Source organism: Dendrobates tinctorius, unplaced genomic scaffold (genome assembly GCF_039654945.1).
Source record: "Dendrobates tinctorius isolate UK_male_01 unplaced genomic scaffold, ASM3965494v1 ptg000081l, whole genome shotgun sequence".
Lineage (NCBI taxonomy): Eukaryota > Metazoa > Chordata > Amphibia > Anura > Dendrobatidae > Dendrobates > Dendrobates tinctorius.
In genome coordinates this window covers 7,177,127-7,200,037 of record NW_027361749.1, presented here as the reverse complement: position 1 = coordinate 7,200,037, position 22,911 = coordinate 7,177,127, and the positions used below count along the sequence as shown (strand labels likewise).

The window sequence follows — 22,911 nt, the reverse complement described above, 5'->3', positions numbered from 1 at the left end:
TCTGTGATGACCAGCTCCCTTTAAGGCATGTATTTTTACCTTTTTTTAAGAGACACTAAACAGCCAGTCTAAGGGAACCAAATCTTTTGGTCAAACGAAAGAAACTTCAGAAAAGCACCAGGACACATTTTGTCTTGAAGGAAAGTAAAAGAAAAGGAGCAAGTGGAGAAAAAACACAAACAAAGGCTACAATTTCTAATTTTTGTGGGAAGAATGGGTAACCCCTGGGTAGAATTAGGCTAAATATTTTGAGTTGGTAAGATATGGCCTCCATGGACCCACACACTTCCATTATTTCCATTCCAGTATCAGTGCAGTGTGTGTCGGCCGCAGGAAAGATCTAGGGCTGGGAGTGCCCTGGCGTCCACAGTGTGCGCGCGCCTGCACTGACGCTGTGTGAGTGCCGCTGGACTCATTCACTGTCTGTGTGCCGCGATTGAGTGCGGGTGATGAGTAAAGTGCTGGCAATCGGAGTCAGAAACATTTCACTGGGCCACACCTTAGGTACAGGGAAGCTTCCTCATTTGCATATGAAATAAGTGGTTTTCTCTTCCAGTAAAATGCTATAAAATATATTGCATTGTAATTTTTATAGGAGCGAACTTTAAATTATTAATATATTAGGTTTTATGGCGTGACAGCCTGCCTTTAAAGTTCCCTAACAGTCTGTAATTTACATTTAGTTGCAGGAAGAATATAGATGAGAAATCTCCCCACAAGTGAGAAATAACCAGTAAAGTGGCTCAGTAGCTTCTCCATACACATGCACAGCAGTTTTGCTGAGCATACATGTGTCCTTAATTAAAAAGCAGTAAACCACTGCAACACACAAGGACTGTCATCAGGGCAAATCCGATCAGGCATGTTGAATCATCAGAGGGTCCTGACAAAGCCTTCAGGTTCAGACGACTTTTCTCTTGCGTATTTGGGTGCCTTCAGTGTAGGAAAATCTTGTCGTCCATCACAATCTGCTCTAGGTGTAAAATGTCAGGCTGCTTGCTCTTTTTATGTTACGTTACTTCATTTTTACAGACACTAGGACATTTTCGCGTTGTTAGTTACTATTATTCTGCAGTATTCTCAGGTTTGGATCTGTTTTTTCTTCCACCCACAGATTATCCAGATGGGACAAACTCTACAGACTTCACTGCACAGTCGACCATGTACCTGCCAGAAAACTTTACGATCTCTCCACACCTCCCGTGCCCCGAGAAGCTGCCTTTTATGCGTATGTATTGCAATGCTAATGTTTGGCTTTCTTCATTTTAACTATACAAATTCCAAAATAAGTATTTTTTAAAGATTTAAAAGGAAACCTGTCAGACCCGTCTTCTTTCCTCAACCGCAGCTTTCGTGGTGTCCATCGTTATTCCTTTTTTCAATTAGATACTTTGTGTAATACTAATATTGATGTTATTATTTAAATGTACCATACTTGTATTACCTTCCATAGACTGAGATAGGGCTAGTCCCGTGAGGCTGTGTTTCCGCCCCGGGACTAGTCCTGCCTCCGATCTTCTAATTTCGCCACCCTGGGAACTCCGAGTGAACCAGGTTGTGCCAAAGATTATTGTATTCAGCAAAACTCTGTTGAGCTGAGCACCAAAGTTTGAAATGTGAAAGCTCCTTCTAAAGTTCTCCATTATTTATTTTCTAAAAGAAAAGGGAAGAGCCCAAGACCCAACAAAGGAGATTTTTCAGCTTGTGATGTGGTGAGATCTTAAAGCCATGGTATGAGCTCTGTGTCCCAGTGTAATTCTGGGTCTGATGGCTGCATCTGGCTGAAATATTGGAACTTTTTATGTCCATCTGTAGAAGTCATTAAATGTCCTTCAGCCCTGAGTCTGCGGAAAATGCAGAATATTTTACAAGATTAGCGCAATGAAATGAGTCAGGAGAGCTGCATTAAAATGAAGCCGTCTGCCCAGAGACAAGACAAACTGGCTGCTAGATTCATCTGGCAGGCTTCTACAGTGGACAGCATTCTGCCCATCCCTGTCCTAATCTTGGGCAAAATGACTCTGGATCCGTGATTTTGTGTTATTTGGTTTGAGTCCTTCTGGTCTTAGCGGAGCATTAGTTGATAAATACCAGTAGTTATCGAAGTAAAGCCTTTCCATAGGGCTGCTAAATACACCCGGAACCCCCTGTCATTGTAAGTGTTCAGCACGGCTGTAATTAATGCTTGCATTCTCCTCACTGATGTCACACCATGACATTATACGGAGATCAGTGGTGCTATCCAGGTCCCGCTCATCTCTTCCTGCAGACGGCACAGGTCACTTTTCTAAGAAGTGCATTCTGCTAGGTCAGTAACTGAAGAAGAGGTTCTGCAGGGTATTGTGACTGCTGCTGAACCTAGGTGTACAAGCACTGCTGACCTCTCTTGTGAAAAGGATGTAGGTGTTTTGTGTCTAGTAATGATGGGCAGGAAGCTGCCCTTTTTCTTTAAAAAGAAATTCTGCCGCAGCTGGAGTAATATAAGGAATATTGTAGACCCCTCAGAGGTGTGTGCACTCATAGTGCTGCCTCCTGCTTCTGTGTGGTGACTGCCAGTATTTATGTATTTTACTTGCGTATATAGCGCCATTGACTTCACAGCCATTATCGCTGTCCCCATTGGGGCTCACACTCTAAATCCCGTATCAGTATATGTTTAGAATGTGGGATGAAACTGGAGAACATACAAACTCCTTGCAGATGTTGTCCTTGGTGGGATTTGAACCCAGGACCTCAGCACTGCAGCATTGCTAACCACTGAGCCACCATGCTGGTATGGTTTTAATTTACTGTAGTATATGACTTGGCCGTAGACCTGGAGATATACAAGAATACAAGAGCAGATTTTTTTTTTTTTCTCTAAATGAAAACTTTTTAGAAAACTTCAGCCTTTATTTGCAGCAGCCCCCTTTGTTCTCGACAGCTTTTTGGAATGCGACATCCCAGAACCAGCTGAGCGTTTTCTCAGGCCCTTTGATGTGCTGCTTAGTGATCTGCTACTGAGGTTCCACCAAAATCTTTTAAATTATTTTTCAAGTCTTTTCTAAAAATTTAAAATGTAAAAATGGTCCATGTACTTGGCTGTATCCAAGATACAGGCCCCATCTTCAGTCTTCCCCCCTGGTGTGGGTGGCATATATGTGTACTCACTGCTCCATACTGACCCAACATCCATGTCACGTTCAGCGTCTGGGATTCTTGCAGTAAGAAGTAGTTCTTCTCATTTAATTTTTCTTTTTTTCCACGGCAAAATATACTTCCTTCTTCCTAATGCAATCAAACATGGGTCGTGGGGGTGTACCCACCGTCCGCTATCATTGTCATTGTATGGATCAGAACATATTGAACATTTGCTTGTTACGTTGTGAGGACCCCCCACCCCAATCTAGTGAAGAGTGTGACCATTACTTACGGTACATAGTATGGCGCTACCTGGAGTTCAGAGTGGATGCAAGGTGCACATCCACCTTCTAAGCTGAATGCGGCTACCTCCCATGCTCAGCCCCTCTTTCCATTGCAAAGGAATTTTTCTTTTATGCTAGTAACACTAAAATTACTTTATAAACCGTTCTTAAAGAGGATGTTCCTTACAGGAGACCAGAATATGTGGTTTTAAGACCTTGTTTCCGTTTGTGTTGTATTTGACTCTATTATATGAAGCCATTGGTAGTCTATGGGACAGTACACACATCCATCCATATTTCCATACTGCTTCCTCATAAGTCAATGATCGTCCCCCTCCATCAAAATCCATATGATGGTCTTAATGTTCCTATAGAAGACAATGGAGCCTGGGAAAATAATCACTTACCAAAGTAATGGCACAATACACCATATTTAGAGATGGCCTAAAGCATTTTATTTAGAGTTTGAGGCTCAAACTATAGATTAAAAGGGGTTAAAAAGATTTTCATGTTAGTAACCTAATCTTGGGATCAGTCCTCCATATCACAACGATGGTGATGAAGACCCTCCAACACCCCACCCCTACAGCGGTAAGCTGAATGACGTGGCACAGCACTGTGCAGGGTATGGATGGTCCTGCAAGCTCTCACATTTGAGAACCTGCAGTACCATTCATGGCCACGATGCAATGTAAGGTGGTATGACATTTTTAGTGCACCATGGGACCTTCAGGAAACTGGTGAGTGCTGGGAGTAATTGCATGTGCAATCTATTTCCATCATTGCTCCCTTTTCATGTTGGAAGGCTGTCATTAATGAGCAGCAACCGGATGTGAGGGTGGAGGTCTGAGTTAAATGCCCAGTTCCGTCCTCCGTTTGTGACAGCTGTCTTCTGATGGCTATAACGATAGCGAATTTCAGTGCCCTGTAGCTTCCCTTCCTTATTACAACACTAATCACACAAATAAAAGTTTATAACAAAATGACTAATTCTCAAGCTTTGACTTGTATTTGCTGCACCCGTGAGCTCCTTACCAAGAGCACAAGCCCACGCTATACAATGAAGACGGGCAAAAAACGTTGTGAAACCAACTATTCATTGGAATTGTTCTTCACTGTAGGTGGCCCCACGGACATCAATATGAGTGAGATCACGTTAGAAGAAATTCACCAGCAATTCTCTGCCATGAATATTGGGCCAGGAGGGCATTGGAAACCTGCAGACTGCACCCCTCGCTGGAAGGTGAGATCACGTGGCAAGATGGCGGCTTTGTAACTGATTGCACAGCTGCAAGAATCATTCCGGTTGGCAACTACACAAACGTCAGATCAGCAAATTACAGTGCGACGTGAGCAATTAAGTATATGCTGTCAAATTGCCCACCTACACATGGGTTATAAGTAGGAATCGCTTCACTTTATGACAGCCGAGCGGAAAGAGTGGTTCACGCAGTGTGTGGCCGTGTGCGTAGTCGCACGCTGCTCATATATCTGCTAATAGAATAAACTTCTGCACAGTCTGGATATATAAAGCAGGAGTGACGCAGTAAGTTATAATGCAGGCAAAGTACAGGTTGTTTTCTGTTCTGCGCAGAAGGCTTTTCTATAAACCCAGTGGAGGAGCTGATCAGACAAGTCTCTTTTTCCTAACACCGGTTACAGATTACCTCCAGGTTCCTGACTGATTGCCGTGGCCAGTACATTTGTTTTTCCCTTGCATACAATTTCATAAATAACCCATTTGCTTTTGCAAAAAGACATTTGCTGAAAATTCTGGTCCTATATACGAGTATCCATATATTGGCACAACATTTGCACAATGGAGAGTTTATAATCTGTGTTCTTAATCACTGTTAACACAGGGAATTCACAATGCTCACATGTTCACGGAGCTCTATCGAGTAAGAAATCCTTTAGTTACTTACCGCCCCTCATTGCGATGTTCGCATTATTCTATCTTGTTCCAGGGCTACAAAAATATGGCTGCAAGCCCGCATCTATTCACTGGCTCCATCCAGAGTTGGTACTCTGCACTATTGAGGTTGGGGGCAGAGCTGCAATCCCAAACCCAGTTTTTTTTTTTTTTTCTTTTGGACAACTCCTTTTATGGCACAGTATGGTTTGGTACTGGTATTTTTTTGTTTGTTTGTTTATTGATGTAGAGCTAGACCCCACGAAAAACAATTTTGTATACTTGCCTAAGAAAACAATGTAAAATAGAAAAATACAAAAAAGGTCTCTTTTAAACGGAATCTGTCACCTCATTTTTGGCCTATGAAATGCGACCACCGCCATCAGGGGCTTATCTACAGCATTCTGTAATGCTGTAGATAAGCACCCAATGTAACATGAAAGATAAGAAAAACAAGTTAGATTATACTCACCCGGGGGACAGTCCGGTCCAATGGGTGTCGCATGTCCGGGTCTGGCGCCTCCCATCTTCTAGCGATGACGTCCTTACGTCTCCCTCGGCTCCTGCGCAGGCGTACTATATCTGCCCTGTTGAAGGCAGAGCAGAGTACTGCAGTGTGCAGGCGCCGGGAAAGGTCAGAGAGGTCTGGCGCCTGCGCACTGCAGTACTTTACTCTTCCCTCAACAGGGCAGATATAGTACGCCTGCACATGAGCTGCGGCAGAAGTAAGAAGGAGCACGTCATCGGTAGAAGATGGAAGGCGCCGGACCGCGAAACCCATCGGACCGAACCGCCCCCCGGGTGAGCATAATCTAACTTGTTTTTCTTCTCTTTCAGGTTACCTCGGGGGCTTATGTACAGCATTACAGAATGGTGTAGATAAGTCCCTGATGGCGGTGGCCGCATCTCATAGGCCAAAAATGAGGTGACAGACTCCCTTTAAAAGGGATTTTTGGATTCAGAAAACCCTTGTCCCATATGCATTTTTTTAACAAAAAAAAGCAGTCTAACGTTCTGCGCCCTCACCAGATATAATGCTGAGTCCCTGCTACTCCTCCCATCGAGGGCTACGTGTGTGGAGCTGACGGTAATGTGGCCAATAACAGAGCTCGGTGGTCTACCTGCGTTGATGACGAGGGGTGCTCAGAAATCGCTGAGCTCACGAATTTGGTTGCAGTAATGTCAGTGCCGCAGACAATAACACTCACCAGGAGCAGCGGCAGAGACTCCGCACTGGACCTGAGGAGGGTGAGTAAAGCGCAGTTATTTGTTTTTAATAAACAAATTGCAGTCGAGGGACAGAGGTTTCTGGACACTTGATAACTAGTGTTGAGCATTCCGATACCGCAAGTATCGGGTATCGGCCGATACTTGCTGTATCGGAATTCCGATACCGACTTCCGATATTTTTTCAATATCGGAATTCGGCATCGGAATCGGAAGTTCAAAGTTGATTGACAGACTGACGTCATCATGATGCGCGGTGTGTGCGCATCATGATGCGCCGTCATTTCGGGCCTTCCGGGGGTCTCTGCCGGCCTGCCGGGGGGCTGTGCCGGCCTGCCGGGGGGGCTGTGTGGACTGCCCGGGGTCTGTACCGGCCTGCCGGGGGGCTGTGCCGGCCTGCCGGTGGTCTGTGCACCCTGTGGGGGTCTGTGCCGGCCTGCCGGGGGGCTGTGCCGGCCTGCCGGGGGGCTGTGCCGGCCTGCCGGGGGGCTGTGCCGGCCTGCCGGTGGTCTGTGCAGGCTCCGGGGGGCTGTGCCGGCCTGCCGGGGGGCTGTGCCGGCCTGCCGGTGGTCTGTGCAGGCTTCGGGGGTCTGTGCAGGCATCGTCCGATGGGACTACAAGTCCCATCGGGCGATGCCTGCTACCATGACAGTGATTGACACATTAGCCAATGATGGGACAGTAGTAGTCCCATCATCCGGCTAATGTGTTAAATGTTAAAAAAAAAAAAAAAAAAAAAATACTACATACATACTACATGCATGCTACATACATACTACATGCTACATACATACTGCATGCTACATACATACTACATACATACTACATGCATGCTACATACATACTACATATATACTACATACATACTACATATATACTACATACATACTACATACATGCTACATACATACTGCATGCTACATACATACCACATACATACTACATACTACATATATACTACATGCATGCTACATACATACTACATGCTACATACATACCACATACATACTACATACTACATACATACTACATACATACTACATACATACTACATACATACTACATACATACTACATGCATGCTACATGCATGCTACATGCATGCTACATACATACTACATGCATGCTACATACATACTACATGCATGCTACATACATACTACATGCTACATACATACCACATACATACTACATACATACTACATATATACTACATGCATGCTACATACATACTACATGCATGCTACATACATACTACATGCATGCTACATACATACTACATGCTACATACATACATACTACATATATACTACATGCATGCTACATACATACTACATGCTACATACATACCACATACATACATGCTACATACATACTACATATATACTACATGCATGCTACATACATACTACATATATACTACATGCATGCTACATACTACATGCATGCTACATACATACTACATGCTACATACATACATACTACATATATACTACATGCATGCTACATACATACTACATGCTACATACATACCACATACATACTACATGCTACATACATACCACATACATGCATGCTACATACATACTACATATATACTACATGCATGCTACATACATACTGCATGCTACATACATACTACATACATACTACATACATACCACATACATACTACATATATACTACATGCATGCTACATACATACTACATATATACTACATGCATGCTACATACATGCTACATACATACTACATACATACTACATACATACCACATATATACTACATACATACAATACATTCATACAATACATACATAGACATACAGTACATATAACAGAGTAACATACTTACCAATACTTGTCACATTGTTCCCCGAAGCCATTGTCTTTCCGGAATAAATATTAACATAACAAACCACAAAAATACTCACCCACGATCCGAAGCAGTCCACGAGTGTGTCCCACGACGATCTTGGGTAGAGGACTGCAGCATCAGATGATGCTGCCGTTCTCTACGGGCTGCAGGAATCCAATGACGGAAGGTAGGTATCCTTCCGCACTGTATTCCTCCGCCACTTAAAAAAAAAAAAGTCCCTAGTCTCACTTTATGCCATTGCTGCGTGGGAAATTCCCACACAGCAATGGCATAAAGTGAGACTAGGGACTTTTTTTTTTTTAAGTGGCGGAGGAATACAGTGCGGAAGGATACCTACCTTCCGTCATTGGATTCCTGCAGCCCGTAGAGAACGGCAGCATCATCTGATGCTGCAGTTCTCTACCCAAGATCGTCGTGGGACACACTCGTGGACTGCTTCGGATCGTGGGTGAGTATTTTTGTGGTTTGTTATGTTAATATTTATTCCGGAAAGACAATGGCTTCGGGGAACAATGTGACAAGTATTGGTAAGTATGTTACTCTGTTATATGTACTGTATGTCTATGTATGTATTGTATGAATGTATTGTATGTATGTAGTATATATGTGGTATGTATGTAGTATGTATGTAGTATGTATGTAGCATGTATGTAGCATGCATGTAGTATATATGTAGTATGTATGTAGCATGCATGTAGTATATATGTAGTATGTATGTGGTATGTATGTAGCATGTAGTATGTATGTAGCATGCATGTAGTATATATGTGGTATGTATGTAGCATGTAGTATGTATGTAGCATGCATGTAGTATATATGTAGTATGTATGTAGCATGCAGTATGTATGTAGCATGCATGTAGTATATATGTAGTATGTATGTAGCATGTAGTATGTATGTAGCATGCATGTAGTATGTATGTAGTATGTAGTATGTATGTAGCATGCATGTAGTATATATGTAGTATGTATGTAGTATATATGTAGTATGTATGTTGCATGTAGTATTTATGTAGTATGAATGTAGCATGTATGTAGTATGTAGTATGAATGTAGCATGTAGTAGTATGATGTAGTATGCATGTTGTATGTATGTAGCATGTAATTTTTTTTTTTTTTTTTTTTTTTTACATTTAACACATTAGCCGGATGATGGGACTACTACTGTCCCATCATTGGCTAATGTGTCAATCACTGTCATGGTAGCAGGCATCGCCCGATGGGACTTGTAGTCCCATCGGACGATGCCTGCACAGACCCCCGAAGCCTGCACAGCCCCCCGGCAGGCCGGCACAGCCCCCCGGCAGGCCGGCACAGCCCCCCGGCAGGCCGGCACAGCCCCCCCGGCAGGCCGGCACAGCCCCCCGGCAGGCCGGCACAGCCCCCCGGCAGGCCGGCACAGCCCCCCGGCAGGCCGGCACAGCCCCCCGGCAGGCCGGCACAGCCCACCGGAGCCTGCACAGCCCCCCGGCAGGCCGGCACAGACCACCGGAGCCTGCACAGACCCCCTGGCAGGCCGGCACAGCCCCCCGAAAGGCCCGTACAGACCCCAGAGAGGCTGTACAAGGGCAGGAAAGGGTTTTTCTTATTCCGATACCGGAAGTCCCATAGACTTGAATGGGACTTCCGGTATCGGAATCGGCGATACCGATACTTTTTTTAAAGATCGGCCGATACCATCCGATACGATACTTTGAAGTATCGGACGGTATCGCTCAACTCTATTGATAACCCTTTTTAAAGACTGCCAATTATACAAACCGGCATTGCTGTGTTCATCCTGTATGATGGCTGTCACTGCCAGCACATGGCCATAACATAATGATTTTCCGTACATGGCAAAGACTGGGGCAATTGTTGGAACAACGGTTTGCCATAGCAACTTAGCCGTATCCCATGGGATGCCCCTTCTTATATATCACTCAGGTACTGTGGTCGTTGTTATCTCTACTACCTGCTATTAGATTGTGGTGTTTGCTGTGTAACAAAACAGGCGCCCACAGGAGATGGCACAGGCATCGCTCCTATGCCCACAAGAGGTGGCACGGGCACCGCTCCTATGCCCACAAGAGGTGGCACGGGCACCGCTCCTATGCCCACAAGAGGTGGCACGGGCACCGCTCCTATGCCCTCAAGAGGTGGCACGGGCACCGCTCCTATGCCCACAAGAGGTGGCACGGGCACCGCTCCTATGCCCACAAGAGGTGGCACGGGCACCGCTCCTATGCCCACAAGAGGTGGCACGGGCACCGCTCCTATGCCCACAAGAGGTGGCACGGGCACCGCTCCTATGCCCACAAGAGGTGGCACGGGCACCGCTCCTATGCCCACAAGAGGTGGCACGGGCACCGCTCCTATGCCCACAAGAGATGGCACGGGCAGCGCTCCTATGCCCACAAGAGATGGCACGGGCAGCGCTCCTATGCCCACAGGAGATGGCACGGGCAGCGCTCCTATGCCCACAGGAGATGGCACGGGCAGCGCTCCTATGCCCACAGGAGATGGCACGGGCAGCGCTCCTATGCCCACAGGAGATGGCACGGGCAGCGCTCCTATGCCCACAGGAGATGGCACGGGCAGCGCTCCTATGCCCACAGGAGATGGCACGGGCAGCGCTCCTATGCCCACAGGAGATGGCACGGGCAGCGCTCCTATGCCCACAGGAGATGGCACGGGCAGCGCTCCTATGCCCACAGGAGATGGCACGGGCAGCGCTCCTATGCCCACAGGAGATGGCACGGGCAGCGCTCCTATGCCCACAGGAGATGGCACGGGCAGCGCTCCTATGCCCACAGGAGATGGCACGGGCAGCGCTCCTATGCCCACAGGAGATGGCACGGGCAGCGCTCCTATGCCCACAGGAGATGGCACGGGCAGCGCTCCTATGCCCACAGGAGATGGCACGGGCAGCGCTCCTATGCCCACAGGAGATGGCACGGGCAGCGCTCCTATGCCCACAGGAGATTTCACGGGCACCGCTCCTATGCTGTAATGGCATGGCAGCTCGTAGAAACGGCATAGTTCTCGTATCTTACTGTTATGGCTGATGGCATTAAGGGGTTAAATTTGATTTGCTGGGATCCCGCATTCTGTATTAATAAAGAAGCCCCCGCTGACAGCAGGGATTTGGCAGCATGCTGATTTCTTGTTACCCCTTTTGTTGTACACATTAGATCTTTGTTGGTCGGACCCAAGTTTCCATTGAATCTACTAAAAGCGCTGACGTCGCAGTACCTGGTCTCCCATGGCCGCCTGAGCAGTAAGGGACGGTTTCTTCAGCCTCACATCCATCTATTGGGCTGCTGTAAAGTCAGTTAAAAGGAGGGAGAATGAAAAAACATGTCCATCTCCTGGAAAGCAGACCCGTGTGGCGGCATAGCATTAGTCCTGCCAGGGTGTGCTGACCGTTCTGTCACTCACCAGCTGCAGTGTATATTCATAAGCAGAGGTGTCATTGTATTCTGTAAAATATACTTCATAGCAAACATCATGACAATGGTGATCACTATGTAGTCAGAAAATGTTTACAATGCATATCGTAATTACAATAAGGCATTCAAGTTTTACTGCAGCTTCATTTTTACTGAGCTTAGTGACAGAAAATATGCCGAGCTTGTAGAAAATCTGTTAATATTCCTTTTGGCTCTTGTGCAAGACTACACAGGTGCACGGAGGAAAAGGATATGCTGCTCACCACTGGAGCCTTCCCCCACGGCTCGGTGCATAATAAGGGAGCAGGCCAAATTAGAGCTGCTCCCATCGCCCATTACTCCATACAGTTATATATATATATAAGGGACCAGGCCAGATAAGAGCTGCTGCCATCAGCCGTTACCTTACAGTTATATTATATATACAGTACAGACCAAAAGTTTGGACACACCTTCTCATTCAAAGAGTTTTCTTTATTTTCATGACTATGAAAACTGTAAATTCACTGTGAAGGCATCAAAACTATGAATTAACACATGTGGAATTATATAATTAGTAAAAAAGTGTGAAACAACTGAAAATACTGTATGTCTTATATTCTAGGATCTTCAAAGTAGCAGTGATCAAAGCAAAAGGTGGCTACTTTGAAGATCCTAGAATATAAGACATACAGTATTTTCAGTTGTTTCACACTTTTTTATAATTATATAATTCCACATATGTTAATTCATAGTTTTGATGCCTTCAGAGTGAATCTACAATTTTCATAGTCATGAAAATAAAGAAAACTCTTTGAATGAGAAGGTCCAAACTTTTGGTCTGTACTGTATAATAAGTAGCAGGCAAGGTAAGAGCTGCTCCCATCAGCCAATACCATACAGTTATAATATGTATATAATAAGAACCAGGCAAGGTAAGAGCTGCTCCCATCAGCCAATACCATACAGTTATAATATGTATATAATAAGAACCAGGCAAGGTAAGAGCTGCTCCCATCAGCCAATACCATACAGTTATATGTATATAATAAGAACCAGGCAAGGTAAGAGCTGCTCCCATCAGCCAATACCATACAGATATATATATATATATATATATATATATATATATATATATATATATATATATATATATATATATATGGACCAGGCCAGATAAGAGCTGCTCCTGTCAGCCGTTACCATACAGTTTGCTGGACTTATCGCTGCTGTTGCTGCTCTCAGCCGCATTGTACATTTCATGAGCACAAATTGCCTTTAAACAATTTACCGTTTATCTGTCATATTCCCCTCTAATAATCCAGGCATGGTCTTAGTATAAGTATTTGATCCGTCTTTGCTTTAATCTGATTTTTGATGTCACAATCCCAGTCATAAAATGGATTATTTATAAAGCAATCTGTATTTTGTGGCTTTTTACTGCTGATATTTAATGAATATTTGTGGTTTTGGCTGGAGTAAAAACTGGTCATTTCCTGAGCAAAGTGTGATTGGTAATTTGTGCCCTTTGAGATAAAAGTCTCTCTTAATAATCCCTAAATTACTGTTTTCTTTTTATGATGTATATATATAAAAGGCATGGTTTATGATAAAACCATTTTGCCCATTATTTTCTTTCAATTCAGTGGCAATTTTATCTTTACCCAACCAACCTGAGAAATGCAAAATGCAAATTCCAAAAGTCTAGATACGTTACCCTCCTTACAGTAATGCATTGGAAGAACACAATGTGCATCTAAAAGAGCATCAGTAGGCCACGAAATCTGTCCACCAGAAAATGCATCTGATTTCAATGGAGGCAAGCGGGCACCATCACAACAATGTTAAGTCAAATATATAACCACTGGGGGATCACTTGCATGGCATGTGAAGGAATCCAATTAGAGAGAAAAAGACCATGCATGAAAGTAGGATCACCACACAGAGACCAATCAGTACAAAATATATATATATATTTTATTGTTCACAAGCCAGAAATCAACACACATTTAAAAACATTTAAAAGACCCAACTAAGGATCATTCATGAACGCTCCAACAAAGGACAGAATATCATGCTCAATATTTAATAATGTAGCACCTGACCGCTAGTACTGAGTATTGCACAAAGAAGGATATCTCCAAGTAAATGCTGCTAACATGAAGCCAAACAATCAGAGACTGTGGGAAAATACAGCCCCTATTTTATAGAGACATAAGTGCAAGGGTGTAACCCTAACAAACACCATATGCAATGCCCATAGAGCCCAAAGGGCAAGGAAGCAGCTATAAATAATGCATGCACAAAATCCCAAAATAGAAATTTAGGCAACCTGAATATGTCACCCTATATAAGTTATAGGCAGGAGAAACAGTCAGTCACCCCGTCATCTAAATAGCAGCAGTGCGGTCAAAGTGATATTGAGAGTCTATGGAGGAGACCCACGCGTTCCGACACTAACAGTGTCTTTTTCAAGGTGAGCATAGCCGGCTTTGTTTCACCTATCAATTTAAGTTTTTAAATGTGTGTTGATTTCTGGCTTGTGAGCAATAATATATATATATATATATATATATATATATATATATATATATATATATATATATATATAATATAAAATATTGTACTGATTGATCTCTGCCTGGTGATCCTACTTTAATGCATGGTCTTTTTCTCTCTAATCAGAAAATGCATCTGGTCACAAGTGCCGAGTCCAATAAACCTCAGTCCGGCCCCTGATTGTGGCAGAAAGACGTGAATCTAATGCATATGTCAGTCCCTATATGTCTTCTATTGAGGAATGGGAGAATGGGGCATGTTGGATATCAGAAATAAGACCCTGTTCACATCTGTAACAGAAGCCACAGTGCTGTGCCACAACAATGGGCAATATCTGTGCCTGTCAGATCCCTTTGTGAAAAATGAGGATGAATGAACTCATGGAGATCAACAGACAGCTGTTTCGGGGTATTGCCCCTCATCAGTGTGGAGTAGGAAACTGGCCAGTAGGAGCAATGCCTAGTAGAAGACTGTGAAAAATGAGGATGAATGAACTCATGGAGATCAACATCCAACACTGCGGAGACACCATCACATGTTTCTCAGCGCAGTGATTCTAGAGCAATGCCCCCAAGTATATCCCATTGACTTTCAAAAGGGTCCACTATGGTGTCTCATTTCAATGTGAAAAATGCAGATTTGAACAGGGCTAAATTCTCCACAAGCAATAAATAGTTTTACCAAACTGATGCATTAGCGGCTGTGGATATTATGGTCTAATCATATGTGAAATAATTCAAAAGTATATAGGGCATATTCCCCCAGGATGTATTCTAAAATCAAAATGAATGCCATGCTACCCCCCCCATGTATACTGAAACCAGTATTAATCCAGTTGGTGAAAAATATATTTCTACATATACTTTAGACAGCATATCCATAAAGCAGATGTATGCCACCCCTGAAAATACAGACCAGTATCCGAGTACAGCGTAGTATAGTCTCGCCACCAAAATAAGGAAATTGAAGTGGAACCATGGACTGAGTACACAAAGCGAATAACAGAATGCTGAACATTTTCAGACCAAAAATTCTAAATGGAAAACAATTGTTTGGAGATAATACATCTAAACCTGCAAGAGAGAGGCTCACCTAGCAAGCCCTGACGCGCGTTTCACCCTGCTTCCTCACGCCCCCTGGGGCAATCTGGCTTTTTATTGCTATTGTTAGGCCATGCGCACACGTTGCGGATTCTGGTGCGGATCCGCAGCGTTTCAGGCTCTGTGAGTCCACAGCTGATTTAGATGTGTTGTACAGTACCATTGTTTTCAATGGGAAACTGAAAAACGCTGTGCACATGCTGCAGATTTTTCCGCGCGGATTTGCTGCGGGTTCAAATCCGCAGCATGTCCAATCTTTGTGTGGAATTCGCAGCGGTTTCACACCTTCTCCATTGTAGAGGTGAGAAACCGCAGGCTAATCCGCAGGGCTTTTGACCTGAGAATGTACCTGCGGATTTTCCAAATCCGTGTGGAAAAATCCGCAGCACTGAAAACTCCGTGTGCACATAGCCTTAGTTCCAGCACTTGGCATGATTGTTTTTAGTCTGGCACAGGGCCTCACCTATGAATATCTGTTCAGTTAGGAGAAATGTTTTTGGGGTGTAAGAATCGTAGCTGCATTACCTGGTTATCAGGGACAGCATATTTCATACCGCCATGCAGACATCAGTCATGTTCTCCAAATTCCCGTTAATCTTCTGGCATGGGTGTAGAAGATAAGAGGTGCCCAAGGTTACTCCACATTCTGGGCAAAGGTCGGGCATGTCAGATGGAAGTTTACCCAGGCTCTTTGTGAGGTAAATGTGTGTAAAAGAGTAAAATTAGACTGTATGTAGAGGAAGCCTTGATTACAACTCTGTATTTACCCTTTGTGGGCCCCTGGCTGTATGTGGGTGATCACATTGTACTTGTTGCCTGCAGTTATCCAGGTTACTGCGTGTTCCAGCCTGTGCAGACCGGGTATGTACACGGAAGGGTTAGGCGTCCTCCTGAGAGGCACATGCATGACATACAGTGACATACTAATGCTGAGGGCAACGGATGAGGTATTGAATAGGAATTATTGGCTTTTCGCCATGGGAAACCCTTGGAAAGAACAGAAACTTGGTGGGGAAATAAGACCGAGCATTGCAGCAAGGGCTCCTTAGTATAAAGTGGACCTCTTGCTGCCTATGTCATCTGTCGTAAGGCGGCTAAGCAGAAAAGCGTGGCAAATGGTACTAGAAGCTGGCACTTGCTATGGGCGAATTCAGCGGTGGTGTATGTATCAAGCATTTTATAAGTTTAGGTTTCAATCACATGGTTCAAGTCAGATAACCTCATCAGTAGAGGTCTGAACTTGTGACACCCTGTGATTGCTAGGAAAAAGGCCAACACATTCCTTATCATTTTCAGCTGCAGTACCATCTAGTAATTACACTACACATACTTTATGTAAGTCAGTGGATAATCTTCTCGCTCTTCTGCCTTTTGAATGGTTACAGGTGGCAATCCTTATTCCGTTCCGAAATCGCCATGAACACCTGCCGATCTTCTTCAGGCATCTAATCCCCATGCTCCAGAGGCAGCACTTAGAGTTCTCCTTCTATGTCATTGAGCAGGTAAGCCCCATCATCAGTTTTCTGTAACTTTCTAGCAATGATATTTTCAGTAACTGTTCTACTAGAATCAGCAAATCAAGGTGCAAAGCTTTGTGTGGGTATAAAGTAAAGCTGGCTACACATGGTGAGATGTCTCGCTTTGATGGGTGACACATCATTCAAGGCTCCAGATGGCAAATCAAATAGTCGCCAATGCAGCCAAGAATTTGGAAGCAGCAACAGGAATTTAATGTCTTTTCGCAGTTTGCAACTGTCTCCACTGACTCGCTGTAACTTTTAGACAAAATAGGGAAAAAATGATTTGCTGCATCTAGCAGGTGCAAAGTGTGGTAGGCACTTCAGCTATATGACACTGTGCATTACGTCACCCTGCTGGCTGTCAGTTACCACCATCTGAGGAAAGTATTTGAGCAATGTAACCACACTTTTCTTGCTAATTAGAGATTTCCAGGCAGTGTAAAGAAGTGGAGAGGGGTGAATATCACTAATTTTAGTGCACTAGTGTAGAAAAGGGAGGTAATCTGTCAGTTTCTCTGCAGAACGCATATTATACGTATATAGCTTTACAGCTGGACCATTATATACAGTCTCTGCAGCGCACTGATATGCACAACAGTGCTGCAAGCACACACCTCTGCTGTATATACACACAGCTGTGACACATATAGTTCTGCTACACAAAAGCTGCGCGCGCGTACACGAGCATGCACAAACGCTGCACACCAACACACTTCTGTTACATACACGCGCCGCACACACACTTTTGGTACATGCGCACACACACACACATTCTGTTACATACGCATGCACACTTTTGTTACATACACCCGTGCACACACATTCTGTTACATACACACGCCGCACACACACACACACTTCTGTTACACACACATGCGCCGCACACACACACTCACTTCTGTAAGGCTACTTTCACACTAGCGTTTCCTGGAGCTGCGGAGGGATGTGCATGACCGCCATGAAGCTCCACCCACGGCCGCACCTCCTCCAGTCAGCTATGCAACCTGCGTACCCTATCTTTAGCATTGGGTACGCAGGCCGTGCGCAGATATGCGTTTGCCAGCGCATGCATCCTTTTGATGGTGCGTCGACCTGCGCCAAACGCATCGTGTTGCATTTTGGTGCGCTCGGCGCACCATCAAAAGGACGAATGCGCTGGCAAACGCTTACCTGCACACGGCCTGCGTACCCAATGCTAAAGATATGGTACACAGGTCACATGCAGCGTCATGCGCCCATAGGCGGAGCTGACCGGAGGAGGTGTGGCCATGGGCAGAGCTTCACGGCGGCCATGCGCATCCCTACGCAGCTCCAGGAGACGCTAGTGTGAAAGTAGCCTTACATACACACACGTGCCGTGCACACACACTTCTGTTACATACACACACGCGCCGCACACACACACACTTCTGTGACATACTCACACAGGTCTGCTTACACACCTCTCATCTGACTGGGATGATTTAGCGAATCCTGCTTTGAGCAGGGGGTTGGACCAGATGGCCCAGGAGGTCCCTTCCAACTCTACGATTCTATGATTCTCTCTGGAGTGGTGTCACTATTTTCAGTACATAGGGCAGGTCTGAAGCAAACAACATGTACTTGAATTGCAGGCTCCAGTTTACCATATTCAGAGTGCTGTATTAGGTCTCTAAACCTCAATTTCAGTTGCGGTACTTACTGGAATTTAGAGAACATAGAGGGTGCCTGCAGACGAGCGTGGGAAGAATCTTCAGTGTTTCATTCAGTAAACTTGGATGATTTTTTTTCTAATTTTCTTCAGATTTTCATCCATGTGCCAACTGAGTTTCCTTTTCGTTACATCCGTGTGCTATTTGTGTGCAATCTCCTATCATGCTACTACAATAAAACATGTACATGATCACACTGTTTCCTAGGCTTATAATAGAAATCTGTCTGTAAAAATTTGGTGCCAGTCTGATGGCCCGTGTGAGATACGATTTTTTTTTTTCTCCCACCTATAGTCATGAATGGGTGAGTGTCATCTGAAACTGATGAAAGTAGTGCATGCTGCGACTTTTTTTTATTATTTTTTTTCCTTTCACGGACAATCGGATTGAGAGAGAAAATCGTTAATCTTCACAGCACTATTGTACAACGTTGGTCACTTTGCTGTCCATGTGATATCCGATTTATACGCTCATCTGCTTCTCCCAAAGTATGAGGAGGGGAGTCACAGAGCTCATTTACTTAGGGTTCCACCAGAAAGGGAAAATGGGCTGGAATTCTTAGCATTGAACACATCAGGCAAGATTGTGACGAGATCCCACTCATCAGGCTTAGACAGTACAGTTTTGGTGTCTCCTGTCTTCATTTCTGCCTCTTGTACATGCATTGACAATTTCTGCTTTTGTTACACTCAAGTTCAAAGCAGGAAGTTGAGAAATGATACTTGCTCTAAAGGTGAAATGCTGTAGGGAAGACCGCTCCTAATACATCGTGTAGACTGGTTTATGCTGAAAGACTGGTTTTGCTTCCAGTTCGAGGTCTCGGCCCTCCAGACACGATGAAGTTATGAATTCCTTTTTTAAAAAAAAAAAAAATTACTGGTAGGAAAACCTTGGTATGAAATTCATTACTTCATTAACAGAAAAAAGTTTTGGAACTCGCTCTGAAAGGGAATTCCATTATTGGTATTTGATTTATTTATTTTTTTTTCTTTTTAGTTTTCAAAACTGACGCATTGTGGTCTGAAATAAAAAAACAAAAAAAGCAATCCATCTGTAGTGCTGCCTATGCCCATCTACGATATTCCAGCGTTTTTTTTTCAGGATCATATGGAGTGTCGCCACTGCAGTCAATCAGTGGTGCAGAGTCATGACACTGAGTATCGGTGGGCAGCTACAGAACTTTCATTTGAAGAGGTTTGTCTGGGATGATCCATCCATACCAGATTAATAGGGGTTCGGGTCTCTGCACCCCCTCTGATCAGCTTGTTTAAAGGTCCATAGTGCTTGGCCATGAATTTTGGTCTTTTCATTGTTTAGATTGCTCTATCGGCTTGCATACCGTACCCCTAGTAATGGCTGTGCTGGGTATTACGTGGACTCCAGATACTTGTGCATTTTTATTCTTGCATACCCAAGACACTTTTTAAATTAGTGCTTCCTTTATTCTTTGCATGACCCTGTACTGTACAAAACCAGGTTTCTAGAATTAGCTTTGCTTGGTATTGAAGCTTTGTTCCATCCAAACTAAGGAGTCATGGCGCTTGCAAACAGTTGTTCGGTGCTGCTAAGAGTCATACACAAATTGTTGGCCAAACCCACCAATATCGGCCATCATTATATTATTATGAGCCTATCCTAATGGTATGCCATCAGTTTTTTTGAACCCTTTAACCAGTCGGTAAGCCATACCTCCGACTCCAACTCCTCAATTTCCATGACTCCAACGCCACCAAAATGGGCTCCGACTCTACGACTCCGACTCCACAGCCCTGCCAGGGCAGTGTACCCGGTAAGCCAAACCTCAGACTTCGACTCCTCAATTTCCATAACCCCGACTCGCCAAAATGGGCTCCGGCTCTACGACTCCAACTCCACAGCCGTGCCTTTAACTTAAGGTAGTACTAACCAGTGAGCCTATGTGTCACCTATAATTGGGTCATTTAGTTGACTTGTTGTCCTGTCTGTTAGACTCAATGGAAATACACAAAAGGCACTATTATACATTGACTTAGGCTACATATCAATTCTAGGCAAAATAGTTCAACCACAAACAAGGCTGCCAGTTCCTGTCCTTGCAAGAAACTGATTTATCTGTAAAAAACAAGCCAAATCACAGACAAGTCACAGGTGGAGATATGGATGTACACCTCTTGTAATGCAACGTATAATGGTAACGTGGTATGCAACTTCTGTGTCTTGCTACCAATATCCCAGCAGGTTTGGATTTTTTTTGAATAGATGTTTTAGTAGACGCCATGACTGCATTGATGCTCATCATTAGATACTGTGATAAGAAACGTTTAATATATTTTATGAAAGATAAAGGAGGCAGGGAAAAGACTGGCCTTCAGCTTCACTGAGGGTTCAGGTTACAGCTGCTTCCAATGAAAGACTATAGGGAGAGGGTAAAAGGACAACAGAGGACTGCGAGCATCCTGTTACCTGCGGCATCCTGGCACCTCTTCTGATTAGTTGGCCCCACATTGTCATAGATGCATCAGGCAGCAACCCAATGGCCTCACGTGGCCTACAAAACAAAGAGAAACCAGAGCTGCTGGCTGGTGAAGCTTTGCCGTGCTCCGGTCCGACAGACGCAGACAGATGCAGACTTCCAACATGGCCACTCCATCAGGGTCCTGTGAATATTTTTGCTTTTTAGCATATATGAGGGAAAGGGAAGCAGGTTCGCCTCTTCTGTGTTGTGCATGGGAGACAACATAGAAGTTTTGTCTCCTTCATTTTGTTCCTGAAACAAGGAATAAACTAAAAATACAGATTGAGCCCTGAGAGCGAGAAAGTGCTGATGAATGCAGGATGCGAGTTATGATTCGGATCATTCTTCTTGGACACCTGAAGTTTTTGTTTGCATTGCCATCTACTGGTGAAAAATGTCAAGCACTGAATTTGGCGTCCATTAGAATATCACATTTATATAATACCCAAATAATCATAAAAACAGCACTAGCAACAAAACAATGAATGCTCGTCCTACAATAGGAGGAGTAAGAGACATAGCGATGCCCTGATTCCATTGCCGTATATTGGCGATCTTTAGTTAGGATAAGCCGGTCTGATCACTGTGCCGTGGAGTGGGTCTGCGTGATCACATGTGGCAATGTGGTTATTGATAACTTTACAGTTTACTGCTATATTGTTTCTGCATGAAGAGGAAATGAGATTTTATGTTTATACTCCATTGGCCCATGTTTGCATGGTCACTATTAGAAAAAAAAACATCCCACTGACATTTTACATGTTCCTTTCTATTGATTTCTCCTCCCTGGAGAGTTTGGGGACACCGCTCATTACTTCTCCAGCAGCTTTCGTGCCCAATAGACAACCCCGTGCCGTCTCACATGTCAGCATCAGTCTAGATGCCTTTTCCTGTTTTAGAGCTAGAAGAGGAAGAGTCTCTATTGCTGGAAGTGACATCCGAGCCCTAAAAGGACGCATACTGGAAGGGTGCCACGTGTATATCGGGGGTGTTCAGTGGCAGCAAGGAGCTTCCTCCGGTCCAATGCTAAAAAGCAAAGGAAGATACTGTACTATTTTAGTATTTACTTCTGCTTACTGGTCGATATGCTATATATTGCATGTACAGGACACCAAATGGGAGTTATGTGACGCAAATGTCTGAATGCTGTTATTCACAGCTCAAGCATTATGGCCGAAGATTCAATAAGAAAGCGCCAAATCTAAAATGATAACTAAACAGTAAAATAATCACTATCTGGTTTGAATTAGTAAAATGAATAGATGCGATACCTTATTTGTAAGCATACATTAAAGCTACTGATTTTGTATAGTTTCTCTCCAAGTCATAAGTAAAGTGATGTGCTGCAAAAAGCCAAACCCCTTGGAGTGAAATGAAATGAACTTCCAGGTGCAGGTTGCTGTGACTGCATTGCAAACACACATCCAGCCGCACTCTGAGGCCGCTAAGGTAGAGGGAGCAACTCAATATATGACTTTAGAATTGCATTACTGCTGTATAAAAGAGATCCATACGTTTAAGATTCTTCGTACAAATTTGGATCAAAGTATGTGAACCCATCTGCCAGCGATAGGGCAAACTCTTTAGAGGGGAACCTACATTGGCAAACTTAGCTCGCCGGTCCTAAGGGCCCCATATACACCAGACTAATGTTGGCCGATATTGGTGGGTTTGGCCAACAATTTGTGTGCGACTGCCTCGAACTCTCCCCCGACGTCA

The 22,911-nt window shown here is 44.2% G+C and overlaps 1 protein-coding gene across 2 annotated transcripts in view; it reads left to right on the top strand.

Annotated features, from left to right (window-relative positions):
• Window positions 1-22,911, top strand: part of B4GALT6 (beta-1,4-galactosyltransferase 6) — a 104,532-nt gene that overhangs the window by 68,346 nt on the left and 13,275 nt on the right. For both annotated transcript variants that reach the window (XM_073583710.1, XM_073583711.1), the window contains exons 3-5: window positions 1,115-1,228; window positions 4,526-4,647; window positions 16,873-16,989. In XM_073583710.1, the coding sequence (XP_073439811.1) occupies window positions 1,115-1,228; window positions 4,526-4,647; window positions 16,873-16,989 (353 nt within the window). The remainder of the gene's footprint in view (window positions 1-1,114; window positions 1,229-4,525; window positions 4,648-16,872; window positions 16,990-22,911) is intronic.